The sequence below is a fragment of the Athene noctua genome, chromosome 4 (genome assembly GCF_965140245.1).
Source record: "Athene noctua chromosome 4, bAthNoc1.hap1.1, whole genome shotgun sequence".
Lineage (NCBI taxonomy): Eukaryota > Metazoa > Chordata > Aves > Strigiformes > Strigidae > Athene > Athene noctua.
This window is the reverse complement of record NC_134040.1, coordinates 27,536,743-27,561,044: the sequence shown is the minus strand read 5'-3', so window position 1 is coordinate 27,561,044 and position 24,302 is coordinate 27,536,743. Positions and strand designations below refer to the sequence as shown.

At 37.2% G+C, this 24,302-nt stretch overlaps 2 protein-coding genes across 3 annotated transcripts in view; one reads left to right on the top strand and one right to left on the bottom strand.

Annotated features, from left to right (window-relative positions):
• Nucleotides 1–17,540, top strand: part of ATP8A1 (ATPase phospholipid transporting 8A1) — a 126,988-nt gene extending 109,448 nt beyond the window's left edge. For both annotated transcript variants that reach the window (XM_074904721.1, XM_074904722.1), the window contains exons 34-37: nucleotides 5,663–5,751; nucleotides 6,131–6,223; nucleotides 12,616–12,707; nucleotides 13,055–17,540. In XM_074904721.1, the coding sequence (XP_074760822.1) occupies nucleotides 5,663–5,751; nucleotides 6,131–6,223; nucleotides 12,616–12,707; nucleotides 13,055–13,152 (372 nt within the window). In that variant the 3' untranslated portion in view covers nucleotides 13,153–17,540. The remainder of the gene's footprint in view (nucleotides 1–5,662; nucleotides 5,752–6,130; nucleotides 6,224–12,615; nucleotides 12,708–13,054) is intronic.
• A 3,869-nt stretch (nucleotides 17,541–21,409) lies between these two features.
• SHISA3 (shisa family member 3) lies at nucleotides 21,410–23,976 on the bottom strand. Its single transcript, XM_074903814.1, has 2 exons — nucleotides 23,685–23,976; nucleotides 21,410–22,760 (listed from the first exon to the last, which is right to left on the bottom strand). The coding sequence occupies exons 1-2, from the start codon at nucleotides 23,974–23,976 to the stop codon at nucleotides 22,309–22,311; spliced, it is 744 nt and encodes a 247-aa protein (XP_074759915.1). The 3' UTR covers nucleotides 21,410–22,308.
• Between the last annotated feature and the right edge of the window lie 326 nt (nucleotides 23,977–24,302).

Sequence of the window (24,302 nt, the reverse complement as noted above, 5' to 3'; positions counted from 1 at the left end):
TCGAAGATTTTTTGAAGCAAATCAGAATTCATCCTTTAACACCCATTTTAGTTATCTATCCTTATCTGAGAGCCCAATATTCTGTTACTATTCTGATAACTTATTTTAAGCTTATTTAATTCTTTAAATATAAAGTTTGCTTTTAGTCTTTCACTTCAGGAATCCAAAATATTTTCATAAAGGGTTTTTCTTTTTCCGTTTAATTCCCATTAGGTAGTTTCCATTTTGAGTCCTCTGACCTTCGCAGTTTAATTGTACTTAGTCTAGTACTAGATACTTGGAGCCAGAGTATGCTATTCCCAGATATACTTCAGAGATTCCATATTCAGCAACTACATTCTCATTCTTGTTTTTTAACTGCACAGGTACAAACAGAAACAGCAGACATGATCTTTGAACTGTCAAATTCACCCGTTCTGCTTGTGATGGTCTGTCTTGGTAATATTACCATTCTAATAGTCTTCCTTTTTATTGGTTAGTCATTTCCCAGTATCAGTATTCTAACTGAATTCTTTCCCTCAGCATAATATTGCCAATCTCCTTTATAAATAAAAGTTATGTGGTTTTTCTGTTTAAAATGTTCTGAATCAAATTTAGTACACATTCCTGTTGTAGTCATGCATACAGCAACACTTAAAAGATTAATGATACTCAGCTGCCATCTTTCTCCATAGCAACTTCCTCTTCTGATGCTCAGTAGTGAGGAATGACCAGTTCTGTAGGAATTCTAGTGAAACTCGTTAAGTGTTTCCTGTACTCCTTCCTGTCACATGTATTGCAGTTCAGAGAACCCTTACCCTGGTAACAAACTGTAGAATCACCAGAATTCATCTGTTTATTGTGGCTTTACATCTCCTTTTTCCAGATACTCTTTCTTACATCATCTTTTAATCGACTCAGGCAGGTTTCCCTGTGAACCTTTTACTCTGAGACAAAAGAGGACAAGTTTAGTCTTTTCTTGCAGAACAATTAATGTTCTCTGATTACAAGCATGATTAAAAGTAGTGTGATAAATCTCACCTTGCCAACATTTTCTAGCTTGTTGAATTTTACATCCAAGTGGCTATTTCTCTTTAATTTTCTAAAGGTTACTTTTCAGATCTGTTAGCTCAAGCTGTACCACTAACAAAAGCCAAATTTCTGCTAACAGAACCTTCTCTCCTCATTCTCAGGAAAGCTTTATTTGTTTGTGTGTCATTCTCCTCTGCATTTTTTTGAGGAAATTTCCAGGTATTAGTATTTATTGTGAAGCCTTTTTTTCTTTTTTCTTGCTTTTTATCTTTGAAAGCACTTCCATCACTGTTTTGTCTAGAGTCAACAGAGATAGCTACTGATAAAATTCATAACAGCTATTTCTGGCACCATGATTAATTGCTGGTTTGGCTCTTTTTTCCAAATGTGAAATATCTATTGAGGTAACATAGACTTTTATAAAATGCAAGCAAGGAATTAAATGACTGTGAACTTAATTCACAAAGTGAAAATGACCAGCCACTCTAAGCTAGTTACAAGAACGTGTGATGAGGTGCAGTCTTGCATTTCATCCCTTTCTGGACTCAAATGCCTTACTGTGGTTAGAGATAAGTACTAATCTGATGATTCACAAACCTGAACTACCTCCCACAGTTAGACCTTTATCACCTATGTTTTTTAAAATACCCATTTATCCAACAGTTAAATACTAGAATATTCATGAATGTTATCCAAAAGCCAGATTTAAGTTTCTGTCTCCTTTGCAATTTTCAGGGTAATGTTTTCTGCTGAAAGGGTGATTGAACAGAGAACTGTGTCTTCTGCTGTTCTTCTTTGTATGGAATAATCAAATATTTACTGGATCAGAAGAGACAATGTGCTGGCTTTTGCTCAGCCTGAGTGATTAAGGTACTCTCTAGGAAAAGGCAAGATGTGTGTTCCAATAATACTTAAAATATTAACCGAAACAAGGGGCTGAACTAAGGACACATCTGTAGACAAGAGACCTGGCCTAAGTCTCTGTATTGCTTTGTATCACCACAGACATACTTCTTGAAGCTTTAGGTTTTATAGTACATGTCTTTGTTTGTGAACTTTTCTATATATTTATTATTTACAATAATATTTATTATTTGTGTTTATATAATTAAGACAATCATTTTCATCATCCCTCTGTGGGATACAGTCCACTCTTCATACCCACCTGCAGTGAGGAAATTGGTGATCTTGCAGTCAACTATTTGTATCCTTAGCTGAAGAGAATGAGAAGATCTAGGGAAAAAGTAAAGGCATATTCCTTAGTCTGTCCTTACTTGTTTTCCTCATCATATATAGGAGATCTGTTCAAGTAAGATTCTGCCTGCAGATATCCACAGTTATCTGCTTCCTGACTGCCTGGTACTCCCTCAGTTTCAGTACCTCTTACTATTTGTTGTATTGTTTGTATTTGCAGAAAATGGAGGGACTCCCTTCTTAATATATTTAATAAACAGAGTTCCTACTTAGTTTTTAATTAGTAGGAACTCTGATATGGTTTTTAAACTCTAAATAGCAAAGGAGGACTAGAGGCCTTCTAGTCCTGTACAAAAACTCATTTGTAGAACTTCACTGCACTGGGAGTCAGTGCAGATCTGTTAATATTACAACAGTAAGTTTGGCATGTATGAAGGCAAACACATGCAGATAACTAAAACTAATTAAGTTGTCTCTGTAGGCTCTTGAGAAACTGTTTCTGGTTTGATGGTGTTGAGGAGGTATTATGATAGTTCTGTGGTTTGCAGGGAAGAGGATATGTACCTAGGTGATATCTGAAACAGATAAACTGAAAAGGATTTTCATAAGCTTTTTTGCAACAAGAATTTTACTGTTCTTTTCATCTTGCTCTCTACTTTTAGAAGGCTTTTCAAAATCTGAGCTAGCTCGTCTGCCAGATGATTTCATAGTGAAAAAAAAAGGGAATATTCTCTGTTCATTTTGGCACGTCATTTCCTAACAGTACATCTTCATCAGTGCATTAAAAATGTTTTTGCAACCAGGATTTCTAATATGCCACTAGCCATGAAAGGAAGTATTTCTCAGCTTTCTTTTTTTCCTTTTTTAAAAAATAAGAACTTATATAAATATCTGTACATTGCACTTAATAAACAATGCTATTTCATTTTAGAAAGTCCCAATGCTGAATATGAGCTACACATACAACAAATAATTTATCCTCCCTGCAGGATTTGTAATTCCTACAATAAACTAGGCTTCCCAGCACTCATTTTGGATTACTTCTGAATTCCCCTGGGAGCCACTTTTGTGGCAGATTCCATTTGGTTTCACAAGGCCTAAAGGGGGAAAACTTGGCATAGACCACAAATCTCTCACATTAGGAACAATTTGTAAACCACGAACAGAGGCAGCCAGAGTCCGTCCCCAGAACAGGCTGCTCCTGTTAGTGCCATTGTCTGAAAAGGATTGGTTTGCCATTTCCCAGATGACCTGCCTATGTGTAGAGAGATGTGAAAAGTTAGAGACAAAAATGTTTTCTACAGAGTGAGGGGAGAGCTTTCTTGTACAGAAAGGAAGGAAATACCTCTGTGGGATTTTATTTTTTCCCCTCTTCGTCCAAAAAATACAAAGAGGCCCTCTGTCTTTAATGCGAATGTCGGCTTTAAATCTTTTAGGTTTGGATTAACTCTGTAAAAGAAAAAAAATCTGACAGGCTTTCAAATATGACGCAGAAAAACTTTTTTTTTTTTTCCTCAATTCATGTTGTTCATTTGTAAAGCCAAAGGCTGGATGGACTGAATAGTAGGCGCCAGTTGTTCCTTCATTCATAGTTAGCATTACAATGGTCAGAATTAACATCCTAAGACCTACATTATCACTTTTGGTGTTTCACCAGCAAACATTTAATACAGGGTGGCTAACGGAAGGACAGCTCTTTGCTATGTTCTTACAAATTAAAAAATTTTGTTAATAATAGGAAGTAGGAGTCGTAATTATTTCAAGTTGTATTTTTATGCTTATTCTTGGTTTTTAGGAAACTTTGTCTCTTTAATTGCTAATTATAAAATGTCTTGCAAAATATAGTTGTGATAGACATTTCCTATTAGCTGCTGGTTTAGGAAATTAGTATTTCATCAAGTATGTCAAAAGTCATGTTTTGCTTATAAAGTAACTGTGCTAATACATTTTCTCCACTTCCTGATACAAAATTTTCTTTTTTTTTTTCCTCTGTTGAAAATGTGAATTGTTTTATTTTGAACCTGTCATTGCTCAGTGTTTACACCTTTGCTGACAACTGTTGGCAGAAATAATTACTAGAATCTCAGGGCAATAGCTATGTCCTTTTAACATAGCTGTGGAAAGTCTACCGATTTTTTAGTTAAAATACATTCTAATGCTTTCCAAAGTATCAGTGTCAGTAGGAATTTGGGATACAAAAACAAGGTAAATAGAACTTTTTACTTATATGCAAATTCACTTTTGGTTGTACGTATGAATGTATCAAGTATAATTCTAAAATTTTCATGTATGCACATTCAGAAATTAGACTTTAGCTACTGGAAGCTACCTGCCTTTGTCTGCTAATTAATACTACTAAAATTTCAGCTTATTTATTTTAGTTATGTACTGAGGTTTAACCTTTGAAATGAATTAGTCTCTAAGTAATGAATCAAAGGATTTGAAAGGATACCGCCGTGTAGCAATGTTACTTTCAATCTCTGTGCAACCTAATTCTATTACAAAGGTTTTTTTAATACTGATTGTAAAACAATCTTTTAGTAATATGCTTCATTAAGTATTTATCATACTCCTTGCATCCATAATATTATTGATGTAGACACTTGAGCATGTATTACAAGGGTAGATTAAAGGGGGTTTTTTCCTTTAATGTCCATACATTATGTTTGTTTTGGCTTTTTAACGTGTTTTAGTTATTAGTATGTTTACAGACCCAGTTATGAACAGGAGAAATCCCTATGTATTAATATAAAGCAGTATGTAAAAAAGCAAATACACAGCTAAAAGCAATGATCTGGTTTGCAAATATTTCTCTGAGCATTAATGTGTCAGATCTTCATTTAACAATATGTTGCATGCTTCCATAATTATGTAATTAGCTGTTTTCTTAGTTCTCATTTTTAAGCAGTTTGTTGAACAAGGAGTCTGTGGCAGTGTGGGAACTGTGGTACAGTGAGTTCTGTTGGAGATAACTTTGATCTGAGTTATATTGCAAAATGATTGTAACAGCATCCAATATCCATATCAAGGCTCACGAACCATTATATTCTGTTAGGGTTGATTGCAAATAAGAAATTGTGCTCATAATGTATTGACAAAGATTGCACAAGGCAGGGAGGGGATGGATTTTCAGTAAACCTGATTTTAATAGAAATGGCTACAATCAGCATAGTGGTTCAGAGCAGGGTTGTGGAGGCTTAGATTCCCCCTCTCTCAAGGAGCTAAGCAGTGCGATCTTTCTACCAGCTTCTTAACATGAATTAGTCCTCACTAGCTACTGGATTTCTATATCAACTCAGGGGATTTTAGAAAGGAGTTTTATTTCACATTAGAGAGTCTAGAATAGTTTGTTTAAGCTTGCTTTTGATTCTCTGAACAAAGTAATTGATATTTCTAAGGTATTTTTCCTAGTTCTTGTCATGACATCATCACATTTTTGTACTTTTTTCCCCTCCAGGCAGCTATGATGTTCAGTTCTGGAGTGTTTTGGATGGGACTTCTGTGTATTCCTATGACAGCTTTACTTTTTGATGTAGTATACAAAGTGTGAGTACAGAAATGTCCAGGTTTACGGGAGAAAGTACTGACTTTTAAATGTGTGTTCTAATTACTAATATAAGAAAAGCAAATGAAGATCGGCTCTGGTGATTATATAAAATTATTTTTCACCTTGTTTGGTTTTTTGACATTTTAGTATTTTAAATGTTTCGATAATTGTAATGTCTTTTTTATAAATATTTGTTTCTAATTTGTGAGAACAGCTGATAAAATACATTATTTAGACTTTGTAATATTCTTGTAAAGCTTAATTTTAAGTCATCTGGGAAATTTTATTTTTAAATTGAATGTTTATGTAAGTGTTAAAGCAATCTCTTCTTTTACTTTCAAGAAGAGTAAATCTGGCAGTATTTTGTATTATTTACAGAGTAAAGAGAACTACTTTTAAGACACTGGTAGATGAAGTTCAGGAGTTGGAAGCAAAATCTGAGGATCCTGGGGCAGTTGTGCATGGGAAGAGGTACTGTAAAAATCTGTAGATTATTGTCTTAGAAAAACCCCAAACAACAGACTTAAATATTTTCAGCCTTATATATGTATCAAAGACAAAAGGTTACTTCTAAAAATCCATACAAACAAAAGGCATCCGTAAAGAGGTTTCAGGTCTGCTGAGCCCGTATGGTTTTTTCATGTGCTCAGATGTAGGTTTTTTACCAAAGGCTTTAACTGATGTGTTTCTTGTAGCTGACTGTCACGTTTCTAGTTATTATATATAGAACAGACTTGAGGTATGATTTTAATTCTGTCACTTTTGACTGTGTTAACAATTAATACAAATTGAGTTTAAACCTTCATCATTCACTAGTATAGTTATAAATTGGGTCTAAGCACAGTTAAAAAAATCTAAAAATTTAAAACCTGCTTGATAGCATAGGGGCAAATAGCAAAATACGTCTAGGATTTGCTGAAATTTAATAGAACAAGATGGCTTTATATCTAATGCCAGTCCAGAGCAAACAGATTTGGCTAACCTGTATGAGGTAAGAAATAACTTTAAGATTCCACAAGAGTTGCCTTGTTGCATCCTCCATCATGAGTCAGACAGGTAATTTGAAAAGGGAGAAAGTAAAACTGATCAGCTGGACAATTTCTATGTGTAAACTCAGCATAAAGGTGTGCTCTCACTACTATACTTCAGAATTTTTCACCCTAGCTTGTAGCAAACACTTGCTGAATTGGGAATATGAGATGACAAAGACCCGCTCTCTCCCCTTCCAATTCATTAGTACTGTTTGGCTGAGCTAGGGCTTTCTTTCCTTGTCTTCATTTTCATGAGTTTTTTTGAAGTCTAAAAAAAGCCGAAACTGTTGATACTTGATTTTCCTATTCTTTCTTTCCTTCAGACTGCTGTTCTTCTAGTATCTTCATGGCAAAAGGCTTAGCCAAGAACTCTTTTTTCCTACTAAGCTTTACACAGAAAGAGACCAGAAAAAACACAAACAGACACTTCGTTTACTGTAGGTTCAATTTTCAGGAAGCACCTTTTGTTCATAAAGATACTTAAGTTCCCTTGCTCCTTCAGTCTTACTGTATCCCTCCTCCAGTTCAGTGAGAATCAGCTTACTAGGATTTACCAGGTTGAGACCAAATTTTACATTGGATACCAGGGTGATGACCACAATTTCTAATGGGTGAAACATCCAGCTTGTCTGTTTACTCCTTTTCCTTTCTTTTCTCAGAAATTATTTTCACAAGAATGTTTTGTCTCTAGTGGAATTCATCTTCCCTGGTACCATAGACAAATACCAGGGGAAATACCATTAGGCGTGGAATACCTAGTCTAGTGCAGGCTGCATAGGAGCACATTCCTACAGTGTCTCCGATCAGGCTCTATGATGTCTTTGTAACAGCTGGAGGTACTGCAAAATCCCCTAGTTGATGACAATTCCTGCACTGAGCATACTTTTCCTTCATCACGGGAAGACCCAACTGCTACTTGCAAGAGTAAGTTCTCTTACCTTTAAAGGTGATCTAAATTGGTTGTGATGGATGCCTCTCTCCATTGGCAGTGCCCATTTCAGGCAGCTTCAGGGCAAGAATTTCCTCCAAATTAACCCACTCATATATCAATGTGCCAAGCTTTGAGCCAGAAGCAATGTTATGCTGTGTGCTGTTTTGCGAAGAGCAAAAGTTGTAGAAGAATGAATTGCAGAAAAGAAAGCTGACGTTAGTACTAGACAGTGCTAAAAGGAGAACATCTTGTGGGTGTAGAAGAAAGTAAGGTCATGTACCTTTAGTGTTGCATACCTGAATTCCCAAGACTTCTCTTGCATTCCCCAGTTCAGCTACTTTTACTTCAGCTGTGTAGCAATATGCGCTTCCTTCATCCTACAGAATGTCTTCCAAATCCCTTCTTATTTAGGTAAGAGGAATTTGGCGATTTCACCACTAGTTTTATAATTACCTTTTTATCCCACAGTTAAGTAGTTACAAGGGCTTCATAAAAGTTGTTTAGTTACCTGCCAGAATGTCTCTTGGATCCATTCCTTCTCCACAAAGTTATTTTTAGACCTGTATTCAAACAAGCATCCACCTAACATAGAAATCAATGGATGTTAGACATCTTAACATCTCTTAAGGATTTATTCCCTCCCTTGTTTTTTACATTATATCTTAATTCAGATAATAGAGCCAAAACTTCACCTTTTATGGATAAAGTATTAATTTTTAAAGAAATGATCTGTTGAACTGACTTACTTGAATCTTCAAAAATTTGACTGAACTATTGTAAACATTTTTGAGTCTTCTAAATTGCAGAAGCATGGATTAACTAGTTACCAGTACAAAGTAGTTAAATTGGTAAGGAATGTCCCCTACATATGTTTTAAATATGTACATGAGACTTTTTTCATTCTTGAGTTGTAGTGCTTTTCATGCAACAACAAATAGTTGTTTTTTAAAAACTTAATGTGTATTTTTCAGCACCAAATAATATTTTTCTAGCGTGCATACCTCTGGAAGTACCTTTTTATGCTGTATCAGGAAGGGTTTGTTCTCAAGAAATGCCAAAATAACCTAACCCTGTTTAAGAAGTAACTGGGAAACAGTGAGAAAGATAACTCAGGAACTTTTCCACTCTGTCCATTCACATCTTAAAAATATTACAACACAAAATAAGAGGCTCAACGTCCACAGATAACAGGTCAGGATTCTACTATTGGCTAGATGCTGTAATCAAACAGTATCTGAATGTTTACTTAGAAGCATATTAGTGTTAGTTTTTATTGCTGTTTTTTTCAGCTAGAGTATATTTGTTGCAGATTTTTAGAACTGTGTTGACTGGATATTGCATGCATTTAAATACAACTAAGATTGTAAGGCTTCACCTTTTGATGTTTTCCTATCAAACAATCTTAGATGGGAATTTTCTATTAAATTCTCAATTCGTGCTTTCAGCTGTTTTCCTAAAATTAGGATCAAAATTGACATTTACTTTGAAATAATTTAAAATATTGTCTCCAAATATCTTCCTTGTATTTTAGCATATGCTTTAAAAGTAGGGTCTGCTAATATAGTCTTAAAAATCTGTCATCCCTTGTACTTTTACATTGCAGATTTGAAAAGGTTTTTGAACTTATTATTGAAGGCTTGGGAAGAGCATTCCTATCGTATCTTGTGTTCCCATGTCTGTAAAGATGTGTAATCAGAATTTTCCCCAAAACTGTCCAAAAATACTTTGTTCTTCTGTAGGCAACACATTGAAATTGGTTTTATCACATATATTTGTCCATTTAAGTAGGAATATATTTTGAGCAAGAAGGTGTGACTTTTTCATGGCACTTTTCCGGCAGAAAGTAAAGTTTCATGTTGGAATAGAATTGACTTAAGGATGCCTTGATAGCATAAATAATAGAACAGCTTCAGTGGATTAATAAATTTGTACCACAAAAAAGTATGATTTCTATCATTAGAGCCATTGTAATTGAAATGCCACAATGCCATTTCTGCTTAAAATTGAAATGACTAAGGTAAAATGATACTTTTTGTATATAAACCATTGTTCAGAAACTGTTTTCTGATATTTTATATACAATGCTTAAACCAAAACAACAGTATTAATCATTACTCCAAAAATATTTTTACTGAGTTGACTACTACATAGACTAACAATAACATGAATAAGAGCCCAAACTTGTGGAAACATCTTTAGAGATATATACTGCAAATGCTGTTTCATATAATCATTGTTTCTCATTCAGTCCACTTGGAAATTACTTTTAGACCAGCCAAGTGGTTGGTCAGGAATATATAAAGTAGGTTGTTTTTTTTTTCTATGAACGAGATTAATTGCCTGTAAATGTACACATTTCATGTTCAAAATCAGTTAATATTCTGCTTGTCCATATAGGTACATATAATGAGCATAGGCATTTAGTTACTCTGATTTATCATTGGTTAATTATGAAACCACGTTTTCATGGCTTTGCATCTAGATTTTTAAATATGCTTTTGAATGGCAATAGGGTGATTCATAATAAAGAGCCTGGAATTTTTCAAGTATAAGAATAGAGTGGAATTTAATACCTGAATAGCTGGAAACACTTTTCACAAATGTATTTCCTACTTGATTTGTATTTTCTGTACCAAACAATCGGTTCTGTGCAGTAGAAACTTCATTACACATAAAACTAAGAAATGTGCATACTTTATGTTCTTGTAAAATTTAAGGCACTATTTTCAGTACTTAGCATTTAAGCAGTCTGAACATTTCATTCTGGAGCACAAGCAAAGAACAATGATGGTACCAAAAATGCTAGAATAGGCCTGCTATGTTTTTAAAAAATTAGCTTTTATTAAAAAATAACACTCTTCAAAACCAAAAGTTTCATAGAAATTTGTTGATTTCAGCTCACATGAAGAAGGGTTTCTCAGATGTATTGCAAAGAAGATACAACTGATAACTGTATCTAAGTATTCACATGGTCTTCCACCTCTTTGACCTCCCATCTTACATGATATTATTTATTTATTCAATCTGAGTATCCTTGTGGTTTAAATCTCAGTCCTAAATTTTTTATAATCCTGTCACTTTAACAGTTTGTAGCTCTGAACTAAAAAACAAGGCTCCTACACATACTAGAGGAGCAATCAGGATGAAAAAAACCATCCTCAAAGAGGTAGCTTATGAAAACACTGAGTAAGGTGTGTCTCAGCACTCTAACCTCTCCATTCTTGGTTCAGTCAGCAGATGCCAACTGCTTTCCTGGAATTGCTACCTAATTCCTTTTTTACAAGGAAGTCTCATTCCATCTTTTCATTCAAAACATGACCACAGAAGCAGTTTACCTTGTTTATCCCCTTACCGTGTAGATTTTGCAGTTAACATTCCTCTATGGGTGTGGGAATAGTGGGTTTATTTCCCTCTTCCAGTTTGGAAGAGCCAAGCTTTCACCTCTGGTTATATGCTTTAACTACCAGACTGGAGGGGACCAGAAAGGGGAGATAGACCATTAGTATCTTCCGTTTAACACAGTGGTTCAATTTCTTATATAAGAAGTATATACTCAGTGAAGAAACAGTGAGAACTTGTAATTTAATGATTGAATGCTAATCTAGTAAGAGAAGCCATTTCTTGCACCATTTAGTCTGGTTGGTAGCCTGGGAAAGTAAGTCTTTTGAGCTAATTGACAATATTAAAAATTCATTTGACTGATCAAAACTCAGTAATATAGGTATGTGAAATCTGTTACTACTAGCAAAACTATAACCAAAGCAAGTCAGAATAAACGTAAGATACTTTTTTTTTTTTTTTTAAGATAACTAATTTTTAGACCAGTTCACAAAGGGAGAGGCTGGATTTTTCAGCACTGGAAATGTTTAAATGATGGGTTGGTATTTCTCTGAAACAGAAGCTCTAATACACAGTGAATATCAAATCTAGAGGAAGAAATTGAAGCTTTTGTGTGAGGTATTTTTCATATGGTCCCTTGCACATCTTTAATATCAAAACTGTCAGATTTCAAAAGCTTTCTGAGCTATGGCTAGTCCATCTGTTATTTATTTATTTATGTAGAATCCTATTTGAGAGAACTTCAAATGTAAGAAAGATGGACAGTAAGGAAAACTGATACCTTCACTACTCCATTCTCTACAGTTTGCATCATGCAGCTGATGCTCGAGTCTCAACTGAAAAACTGCTTAATACTCCTGTTTTCTAGTTGGACTGAAATGGAGTTGCTTGAATCATATTAAAGCACAATAAACACATAACACAACAGACACAATACTGCTGAGAAGGAAGGAGATGGCCTGAAGTGACCAAACTCTAGTAATAATAGTCTGTTATTTGGGTATGATCTCCAGAAAAACACCCGCTAGAGTTTCATGTGGAATACACCTTGCTACAACACTTCATGAAAGTAGTATGTTTCTGTACACACAGCTGATGGCCACAGATGTGACTTCCCCTCCATCTTCTTTTCCCATCCCTTTGGGGTTCTGTGACAGTAGAGGCTAAGAGCACTGTCTTATGTAAGAAAGACTGTAATTCAGCCTGGCACTGATCAAGCCACGCTACATTAAGGAAGCCAGTGCCTTCCCTTTACACTGCGTGTTTCTAAAGGAGTCATATTCAAATGTTTACAATACTATTCATTTATTTTTATTGTCAGCACACAACAGTGCTTCACACAGATGTTTTGCCTGTACTGTGACAAGTAAAAACATTACCAGTGATCTGGACTTCATAATCTGCCCTTGCACACACTTTTACTCATGTTGTTGTTCAGGCACAATTGAAAAAGAATCAACACTTTTCATTTAATAATTAATTTTCATTTAATGGAGTCAAAGATAAAGGGATACCGTATTTAATAAGTAAGTATTTTTCACACGTCTCCATTTTCTTTCTAGCTTAACTGAAAGAGCCCAACTACTGAAGAACGTTTTTAAGAAGAACCATGTGAACTTGTATCGCTCTGACTCGCTGCAGCAAAACTTGCTTCGTAAGTGCTCACTGACAAATAAAAATTAACATCCATTAATAATATAGAAGTAAAATTCTATCTTTCACTGCATTTGTTTAAAATAAAAGATGCAGTATCCTAAAACCAGTAGACAGCCTTCTTTGCCTGTTGGTAGGTTTCTCTTCATTCCTAAGATATTGCACAGTTCTTTCTGCTATTTTACAATTGCAAAATTATTTAAGAAATGGCATGGGTTTTCTATCTACTAACTGCTGAAAAGAGGTTTATTCCCCTCTATTAACCTTTGTTAAGCTGTTTTTATTAAAGCTTTAAGAAAAAAATGGGATCAAAACTTAATTGGTTTCTGGTTTGGTTTGTATCTGTAGATGGCTACGCCTTTTCTCAAGATGAAAATGGAATCGTTTCCCAGTCTGAAGTAATAAGAGCTTACGATACCACGAAACAAAGGCCTGAGGAATGGTGAAGGAACACAGCTCAAGATTTGGGCCTTAGTAGTTACTTTTGTGAGACAGACTGCTAGATCTTTGCTGGGAGCTGTGACCATGGCCCAGTTACCAGATCTATGATAGTCTTGTTCCATAAAGTTTGGATTTGTGTATTCAGTAGACATAAGCACTGTGCAACAATACTGTAAAACACCATCTCTAAATTTTTTAACAAGTATTTGCTTAGCCTTTGTAAACAGATTGGAATTTACCTTGTATCTTGCCAGCCTGCTTATTTTACAATGAAGGTGACTGGTCATATACTCGGAAGCAATGGTCAGATCGCTAAACATACTTTACATAAACAGACCATTAGCATCTGTGAAGGTTTTTAAGTGTTAATATATTTAAATATGGTTGATAACAAGCCTTTGATTTCAACAAGTGCTGAAAAAAATAGCATCTTAATGGTGTTCATTCACCTTCAAGAAAAATTTTGAGTCAAGATGTTTATAGACATTTGTGTCAAACAAACCTAAAAACATTTGCCAAAGAAGTTCCATAAATGTCTTCTGTTGTTAGAAATAATTTTAAAAGAAATTAACTCCAGTCCTGATCTCAGAACTACACGCTTGAGTCTCCACACTTGAGGAGAAAGATTTACAGTACAGTGTGTCTGGCCTTTATGGCATTTGCTTTCAAAACTGCAAGTCTTTGCACCTTTGGCCTTATACAAGATTTCCCCTTATTTTCATTTAGTATTGCATATGTTGAAAATGGCTGCCACCTTGTAAAATTGAGTACACATATTATTTTGTTCAGTTTTAATAATTGCTCTGCCTTACTTCCCTTTAGCAAACATTAATTATTTTTGCGATGCTTAGTTGTATCTGCTTACACTGTAGGTTAAAAAGAAAATTTGTTTTAACTTATTTTTTAAAAAGTTAAATTTTGAATTTTTTATATTAAATTATTTGAAATGTATACACTGAAATAGAGAGCAAAGCATGCCCTTCACTATTCTGTGGTATGTACTGTTTTATTTGCACTAAAGCCACTTCCTATAAAGTTGTGAAATACATTGCAGCAGCCTCTTTACAACTTACTGGTCATGCAGAATACCTGTATACTCTCACCTTTAATGAAGAATGGAGAGGAAGTGACTGCAGAAAAAGATAGATGCCTGGTTTAAGGAAAAAAAAAAGAGGGAGGTGTTAAATGAGAACATTGTGATGGCTTTTTAAAGTTGTTATACATGGTATTTCCCAGCTTACCATGCAACAACCATCAGGTTTCAAACTAAGAAAAGCTGCTTTAACTTCAGGATTTAGTTAAATCACATTGTAGCTTTTTAGTCCATGGTTAATTCTGAGTTTAAAAGCCATGATCATTACATTTAAAATACATTTTTCTATAGTAGCAGTTGATTTTATTTTTAATTACATTTCTGTGGATTGTATAGAAATGATCTTTTTTTTCTTTGAACAGAGATCAACTAGATGGAAAAACAGAACAATGACATCCCCAGTGATCTATTAAATTAAGAATTTCCTCTGCTCTCCAAATCATCCACTTTCAACTTAAAAGTAACAAGTCATCCATTCCCATCTTTTCTTTGCCCTCCTTCATTAGTCTTACACTCACAAAAGGTGACTTTACCTCCTTGCCTTTCATCTAACTAAACTTAACATAAAACCTTATTGCACTATCCAAGTTTCTGATGCTCCATTCTAAGGGAAACTTACAAATACACATGGAAAGCCCAACAAAAGGCACTATATAAAAGTACATCTTTAGGAAGGTGTATAAATGGGAAGGCAGTCTGCATTTCATATGCATGTTATGCAATGTCTTCCTCTCACTTTCCCGGAGTGATCTTTAAACAGAAAACAGAAGACACAGGGACAAAGGGAACGTATCCCACTAGAGACAGTACTGCCAGTCAGTCATGCAGACAAGAACTGCCTTCAGAAAAGCCATTTCAGGCATAGATAAATAGATGGATCAATATGGGAGGGCCAAATCACTTGACCTAAGGCAAGAAAAAATTTGGGGGCATGCCCCTTTCCTAAAATGGGAATCCTTATTTTCTGTCATCCAAGGGACAATGACCAACTTCAAAATATTTCTGAAATTAACCATGACACTGTTGCTCCTTTATAATCTTTCAGTGTACTTAACTCATATAAAACAACTCAATCTATACATACTCTCTTTATGGGTAATTTTTTTTTTTTTCTGTTCTAAATGGTTTAATTGCTGATTTTGCAGAAAAGAACACGAGGACTAGAATACATTGTAAAATATTTACAATGAGAAATTTATATGATCTCTTATTCTTCCTGCGAAATAAAATTCTGTCTCACCATTGTAATATAGTTTGTGGAAAACAACACACAGTATATCCCCAGTTTAAATATCTTAAAAAGGAAGAAAGCAATTGAAACAGCTCTAAGATTCTAAATTTAGACTGTAATTTAAGGTTTTTAAGATAGTCTTATCACAGTATTTCATCCTTACATATTTACAGCATTTCAAGTATTATTTCACAAAGTGCATTTTTCAGTTTTATTACTTCTGATGGGTTTTTCTACTGTCTCTATACTTTTTCTGGTAATTAGTGGTTGGAAGATATTGCTTCTTGGAAATAGTAAAAAACACAGTGTGGCAATTCTATTTGATTGCTCATACATTTCCATTTTAAAATATAAGATCAACTTAGCTATGTGTGCCCATTTTTAAATCAGGTCAAGTATACAATATGCACTTTATTTTCATGTTGAGTACAAAGTAATATAATCTGTTACCATCCTGTTAGTACATCATATCTTTGTTAAAGTAAGGGGATTGTGCATATGTTTGTTTAAAGAAAAAAACATTTAGGCAAAAATGCTTGTAACAATGCCTCTGTTCTTATTGTTTGAAAGTTCAAATCTGTATTAAATACAGAATTCACATGGACTTTTCCATGTTTCATGTGCACTGCATAACAACTACAAGTTAGTATTAAAAATTTCCATCAAAAAGTTGAACCAGTGCCACTTAGAAATCAGATATCTTATATAAATGCTGTTGCTTGATTATTTTTAAATATATACATATATATATAAATGAATCAAAAGAGTAAGTAACGGGAAACAAATTTTAACAAATCTATTGACAATTTGTATTTGGAATTTTTTCTTGCCATTTCCTAATTTTACACTTATTTTTGCAAAGCAGTTTCAACAGATTTATACTTAGTCATCATTCTATTTGTATAAAATGATAAATATTTTCAAACACTGAGAGATAGCTGAAGATTCCTATATGTCCACATGCATCCATAAAATTCAGTGTTACAGAGATGAGCGTGAAGTGTCTTAAGAATTCTTTCGTTATATTTAAACCCATCTTGAATGATGAGTAATTTGAAATACGTGTTAAAGGAGAGTTTTTTCCCTTTTTTTCTTATGTATTGTGTAAAAGCACTTGTAGTTCTGATGAATTTATCATTCTGTCTGCATGAGGCAATATTTCTAAGTGTTCTGAGGCAATGCATGGTGGTTGCTGTTCCCTGTTTTTTAATGCCTTTGTTAAAAGTCTGCTCATAATATATCGAGAAGCTAGTACTATGTAAGCAAATGAGTTTATCAGTTCAACTTTCTTGGTACTGGATGTTTTCACTGGTGACAAAACTCAACAAATCAGTTTCTCCTTCCCCCGCTCTGCCCTTGCTTCCCCAGTTTCCTCACTGTTAGCCAATAGATCTTTATTAAACAAAGGAATATTTTAGCATTCCAAACCTGGTTCCTGCTTATGCAAACCGTTACTCACAGGGGCTTCAACAGGACTGTTTGTGAGTATAAGGACTACTCTGAGCAATGATGTGCAAAGTTGGGCACTTCAGAGGGTTGATACTTTTTCCAGGAAGAGAGTGATTTGTTATTGCAAAGCTGTGACCAGAACAATTATTTTTTTAAACCATATTTTATGGTGTTTCTTTATTGTAGAATAGAAGCCATAAATGCATTAATATTGTTTTTCTACTTCAACGTAATTTTTCATTAAGATTTTCAGTGTTTGATATGTATGAACTGCTGCAAAAAGCAGTCAGTCTGTAATAGCAAAATTTGCATTCAAGATAAAGTGAGGTTTTACAGCTCCACTAAGCCATTACTGCTGAAACTGTCGTGGAAATTATGAAGCTGCATGAATGAAGACTTTTTGACTCAGTGTTTATGGTAGTTTCTCAGGTTTAGTTTTAACTGGATGTTAAATGCACTGTGTTTTATAAATAGTTCTTCTCTTTTAGTAACACATTCAGTTCTATGCAGTGTTACATGTCATTGGCATTTGGTGAATGTGCATGTTTTGAACTGCAAATTTTAAATGTTTTGTCTTTTAATTGTTAAAAAATGAATAAACTTTGCCATTAAATGAAGAAGTTTTGTTGAATTGATTGGTTGCAAATACTAGGGATTACTTTCAAAGGAAAACATATATCTCATCACTCTTGTTTTTGAATTCTTTAAAATGGGACATACCAGAAATAGCATTTCACAAATACCAAAGAATTCTTACATTATTAAGGTAAACTGAAAAAGCAGAAAATGGTTTTAAGGTTATTTTTAAAAGCCTTTTCCAGTTCTCATATGATGTCCAAAAAAGGTTTGTTTTTTTTTTAAAAAAAAAAGGGGGGGGGGGGGGGAGGAGCACAGAGGTCTGCAATTTAGTGATTTGCAGCAGAGCCCTAACATACTCTGGTGGTGATACCATTTTTTGAAAGAGAAGTATGCAGTGCAAGAATGATACCAAGTGGGAATAAAGAAACATCATCTCCTGTTTCAGATGACAGTGATAAATACTGTATCCTTTGGCTATTTCTTTCTCCTAACAGTGCCCAGCCACTGAATATAAATGAGCATATCCAAACCTAAACTGAGTTTTGGTTGTAGATAGGTGACTTGATTCTTTATATACACGGTAGACAATTAATTTATTTCGTAGATTTTTGTATTCTGTCAAGGCAGGTTCGATAATAGATGCATCTTTCACACTCTTGGTTTCATGATGCCCAGTCTTTAATGGTAGAGCTGGTTTAAGATTCTGCCTCAAGGTATGTCACCACCCCTGTTACACTGGCAGTCATGAGGCCATTGAAATTATTCGGGTTATAATCCAGTTTATAATGATCCAGACTCCCTTTCAAATCCTTTCCCTCCTTTCTTATGGCAAATTATATTTTTAAACTAAATCATTTCACTAACCTGATTTACACCACAGTCCCCTGAATTTGCACAAGTGTAGAGAATAGAAAGAAAGGCATTTCTTCCTTTGCCTTTGCTAATGAAGACGGCATTACTGAATTACAGCCTCAGTGTAATTACGAATGAAAAACTTGATGAGTATTGTTATGCAGCAGCCCCCTCAAAAGCAGCTCTGTTCAGAGTATCAGGTCCACGGAGCACAATGCAATACACAGAGAAACAGCGCTGAAAATTGACTCCATATCCTTAATGTTACTGTCAAGCTGTAACTAAACAGTAGTGACAAACTAATTTTGAAATTGTCACTTTTTTTTTAATTCCACTGGAATTAGTATGACAAATAATCCATGAGTTTACACAGCCATATACCATACCGCTTACCCAGTTTCAAATAAAATCCTTCAGACATTCTTGCAAGTATGTGTAATGTTTTTCCTAGCACTGTAGAGTTTTGATGCATTTTGGAGCTACACAATGAAGAAACCCAAAATGTAGAAATACAAAACAAATGGCTCATCTAGTTCATGCCACTATTATTCTTTGCCCACAGAAGGCCTGGGTTTCAGACCTGCCATTACCAGTTAATAGCAATCAAAGCATTTTGTGCATATTGTGTGTAACAATAATTAATTTATCACGATTTTTGTTTCATTTTATTTTGTTGTTGCTAGTAAAATATGAACTAACTCCAGTATTACTAAAGAAATAGAAGAAATAGTTAAACCTGCTGTGTTAAAAAATAAGGATGGCAGTAAAGCAAACAGTGTGTAAATGTTACTTCTGATAGCAATTTCTTTTAGTTCAAGCATACATCTAGCCCTTCAAACTGTTTCATTAGTCATTAAAACTGTATCAGAATGCCATTTGTGTCATCTGCAAGTTTTAGAAAAATTACTGTTTTCTGTAAGTCATAGAAGCATCTAGTGCCAGTAGGTTCTTTTCATTAGGAAGGAAATTCAGCATTTCTCACCTGCACTCTGACTGCATCTGGGTTGGAAACTACTGGCACAGGCAACAAGCATGTCTGTCTGTGGGTTTGTATTCTGCCCGCCTCCCTTCAGCCATGTAGGTCACTGCCACTGTAGCTACATGAACAATAACTTATAGATTCTTCTTAACTTACAGATTCTTCTTTTTATTTTCAGATGGTGCATAATCCCCACATCACTTCTTTTACAGGTAACCCAGTACAGATATTTTAACTACACTTGATCTTTCCCAGCCTGAGACACCCGTCTGCAGGATTTGTTGCACTCTGGCCACCAGTCCGTGCTTAGCACTCTGTAAACTTACAGACTTCTGTAAGTCTGATTCAATGAAATTATTCCTGTGTGTCAAGTTCTTCAAGTATTTTACAAGGTCAAACTCATTATGTAGCATCAGGGGAGGAAAGGAAATAGCTCAGAGGGGTCTTCACTGCTAGGCTGAGTTTCACACTACATGGAAAACTGCACAGCCTTTACTTAGGCTGAATAATCATTAAAATCTTTACTAAGCCTGTACTCAGGTGTACCAAAAATCCATCTCTGCATTAAAACATTCATAGATCTGACTGTAGAGCCCACTGAGACCATTACAGTGAAGGAGCGTGACCTGTTGAGTGTACACCACCGAATATTAATAGGCAATTAACAGTCCAACTCATGGCTTCTCTATGTACAGCCTATGACGAAAACTAAATTTCACCTACCCACCACCTGCAACAGTGGCTCTGATGACTAAGTACTCTAAAGGTACATAAAATTGCACCTTCTTAGTTAAAATTTATCAGGTTTCTGCTTCCACAAGGATCTGTGTTGCCTTGGTTTACTAAAGATCTCTACTGATTGACTATACTAATTTGTAAAAAATAGTTCAATTGTTTTACTATCTGTTTCTGCTCTACACAGGAATGATCAGCAGATCTCACAGGATGTTTCCAAACAACAGCTGGTATCTGTTGCAATATTAAATGATTTTTACAGAAAGTTACTTGATGAAGTCCTGTATTTCTTACCCATTCAAAATGTTCAGTGAAGAGTCCTAAGAAACATCAGCAAAGGTGGGCAAAAATCTACCCACCCCCTTCCTTAAAGACTAAAAAAACCTGCAAGCTAAACCACTTACCTTTCAATTAACTTCCCAAGTACTCAAAATCTACTTTTTAGATTTTTGTAAAACGTTTACACTATTGGGTATCATGATTTTTGTTTGTAAAACTTACAGTATTCAAGCTAGAGCCTATTACTTAAAACATCATTGCACACAACTTGTTTTTCTGCTTAGAAACCGCATTTCCAAGCAGTACTATCTGTTGGATTGTAATGTTAATTATACAATAAAAAGCATATTAAAAGGGTTATTTCAAAATATTTTTTCATAAATGCCAAGATACTGATTGCTAGATGTTTACTAAGAAAAATAAATTATTCATCAATTGAGAACAGCCAATGAAGCTTTTCTAAAATACAGAGAAGTGTGCTGTAATTTTAATATGACTTGTGAAATAGGTCAGCTGTAATGCACTTCAACTGATCCTACACGCAGGGAGTTTGGGGCTGGTAAAATAGCAAAGTTCAGCCTCTGATACTGTAGATTCTGACACACAGAATTACTTCATTTGCTCACAAAAATAAGTATACAGAGAAGTCCTTGAGTGACTGCATTTTTTCTTGTGTGTTTTCCATTTGCTTGCCGCATGTTTGGTTTAGATGCGTTTTTTTCTTCCTCCATTTGGTTTGTTGGTTTACTTGGGCGAAGGAATGTAGAAGGGCAAACAAAATTTATTCCTACTATCAGTGTAGTTTTTGCCACATTTTTACCACAGTTACATATAAAAGACATTCATTAGTCCATTAGTTTGCTATACAGTCAGCATTCTATATGATATTAAATCTGCACAACAGGTGCAGTTGAAGATGTAAAATTAACTATTTTTAACTGGAAAAAATACAGTATAGTTACACCATCAAAATGAAAACTTGCCCATCAAATGCTATCTGTAGAGTGACATATAGATGACACAACATTTCAACTACACAGTTTATTGATAAAATTTTTTGTGTGTGACTACTAAATAATTAGTGTTGTCAATGCTGTAAATACATTTTAAATTACAAGTTTGTCTTTACATTTTATACATGGCTAATTTTACAAATAGAACTTTATGATCAGTTGTCCAACTTAGACGTTGCTGAGCAAAAAGCCAACAATAAATACTTCCTTCTGTAAAATGCTTAATATAATGCCATTTTTAGAATTTTATCTGGAGAAGTTATTAGTGATACACTGAATACATTCTGCTTTTCTCATAGGTAATTATTTGTCTGCTTAGGATTGGCTCATTTTCAACTAGCCTAATTAGTACTCATTTTATCTATTGTAGTTAAAATTTACTAATACAAATATGCAGTGTAAGTTCAGGTATGTGTTTTAAAAAAAAAAATAGATTTTGGTATCTGTAGTAAAATTGTTCCTCTTACTTTCACTGCTCATGGAAGTGGGAAGCAGTCAGCTGTTTTCAAGATCCTCTTTAGTAAGTATTACTCTTCTCAGGCTTTTTACTGCTTTATAGAACTAGTCTGATTATTATCAGTGGAACGCAGCTGCTGTTTGTTATCTAAATTAACAGCATTTAGGGTTAAGATGCCATTTATAACACCATGAAATGAGTACCTTTACACCAAAATGGGTTTTCTACTTGTCTCTGAGCATGTTCTGCACAAATTAGACTGAACAATCAGAGCAGTCAGTTTTTAGAGCAACTGTTTGGAATATTTCACAATTCATTTGTAAATGTGATCCAAGTTTGGGAAATGAGATCCCAAATGAGACCTTGCACTTTTCAAGGGCAACTCACCCAGGGGAACAGTTCTGACTTCGACAGCCACAGAGCATGCCAGTGTGACACCCAGCAGCAGCGGTCCCTGCACATCCGAAGGCTGCGTTACTTCTTCCCAAAGACTTTCAGCTCTGACTAAAATCAGAGCAGCTCTTCACAGCCAGGGTAGGCTCCGGCTGGAGCGGATACCCGAAGTACGGCGGTGACGCCAGAAATCCCGACGGCTGGGTCAGGTGGACTGCGTGGGCTGTCTGGAAGCAGCCAGATGTGTACGGCGGAGGTGGCGATGCCACAACGCACCCTGGCTCTGCCCGGGGAAAGGAGAACCTGCGAACCGAGCCGCCGGTCGAACTGGAACTTGTTGCGGTACTGGACTGCCTCGATGGCGTCCTGAAGCTTGTGGAGGCCAAGATCATGGGAAAAGTCTCGGTCTGATAGCTCCGCAGAGAAAATCGTATTGGCTGTGATGGTTGTTTAGGTCTTAAACATGTGCAACAATAAACCGCTACCAGAGAGCCCACGATAATGAAGGCAATAAATATTGATCCAACAATGAGGAATGGAACGTAGATGGGTTCTGGGAGAAGAAAGAATAAGAAAAGCCGTACACATTAGCCTACTGAAGTAACAGGTCTGCTGCACAGAAATAAGCTCCACAGAGTTTATGAAGCCCCACATCCTTTCTGTCCCACTAACACACTGAGCTGCTCAGGAGACGGAGCTTTCAATCATTATTACAACAAAATTGAAGTTTAAACCCTGTGCATACCAGTCAAAATGTCTTTCTGCTGACAGTTCTCATAGTTATCAATGGTAAAAGCTGTCTCTCTCATGTCCCATTTGCTGAATCTAGTTTCGTTTCGCTCAAGAATTCGCTCCTCTCCCCCTCCCTCACCCCTCAAAACTGTCGGGGCTGTCCGATGTAACAGCTTGAAACTGCAGGCGCAGCTCAAATGCTGCAGTTAAGTCGCTTCCACGCGTAAAGTGGAAAATAATCCCGGAATATGTGACTTGGGGAACTAGTCTCTGTGTGCGCTACCGGATTTCTTTTGTTTGAAAACCTGACGGCCCCTTGCACGGTGGGGTTGTGGCTGCTGAGAACCGGAGCCCACTCTCACCTCCTGGAAAAATTAAGTTAAAAAGACGCAGTTAAGTCTGCCGATGCAAACTGAAAACGCAAACGCGCCTTCCAGTTGGGGTGGGTCCCGCTGCGGGGCCCCTTCTGTCGGTGCGGTTTGGCCACCGAGCGCGCCCCCGGGCGCCCGCTCTGCCGCCCGCGGCCCCGCACCCCCGGCGCCTCCTCCCGGTGCGCACCTGGAGCCGCGCCCGCCGCCTGCCCACCCGCCGGGCCAAGCCGGGCCGGGCCGGGCCGGGCCAAGCCGGGCCCCGGGGGCGGGCGAGCCCCGGGGGTGGCCGCCGGCCGCCAGGGGAGGGGGGGGAGGGGGATGCTCCGCGGGGACCGACTCCCGCCAGCCCCGGGACCCGCGGGCCGGGCACTCACGGGCGGTGACTCCCGGGTCCGGGGGCTCCCGGTCGTTGGTGCAGCCGCCCTGCTCCAGGCGCGCCTCGGCGGCGGCGCAGCAGTAGCGCAGCACGCAGGAGCCGCAGCAGATGGTGGCGGCCGCCGTGTCGAAGCCCTCGGGGCACTGGAAGCCCTCGTGGTAGCCGCCCTGCCCGTCCACCCAGCCGTGGCAGTACTCGCCGCCGCCGGGCTGGCCCCCGCCGCCGCCGCCCAGCAGCCCCAGCAGGAGCCAGCGCAGCAGCAGCAGCGGCGCCCGCCGCCGCCCCGCCATCTCCCCGCCGCCCGCCCGCCCCGCCGGGGCAAGGCAGGGGGCGGCCCCGGGTGCGGTGCGGGGCCTCCTGCGCCGCGCCCGGGGGGTGGGGGGCAGCTCCCCCCCCCCCCCCCCCCGCGGCCGCGCCCCCCTCCCGGGGCCGCCCGCCCTTGCTCACCTGCCGCCCCCGGCCCCGCCGCGGCCCGCGCTCCGCCGCCGGCGGGCTGCACCCCCCCGCCGCCCGCACGCCGCTGCCCGCACGCCCCCCGGCCCTCGGAGTCGCGCCGGGGCGGACGGGAGCGGTCCCGGACGGAGCGGGGTCTGCGGCCGGATCAGCGGGCGCTGCG

Excerpts from the sequence above, each read along its gene's own strand:
- SHISA3 (XM_074903814.1), bottom strand. The coding sequence starts at position 23,976 with ATGGCGGGGCGGCGGCGGGCGCCGCTGCTGCTGCTGCGCTGGCTCCTG. Across the intron at positions 22,761-23,684 it reads GGACCCGGGAGTCACCGCCC|AACCCATCTACGTTCCATTC; the intron begins GTGAGTGCCCGG and ends TTCTTCTCCCAG.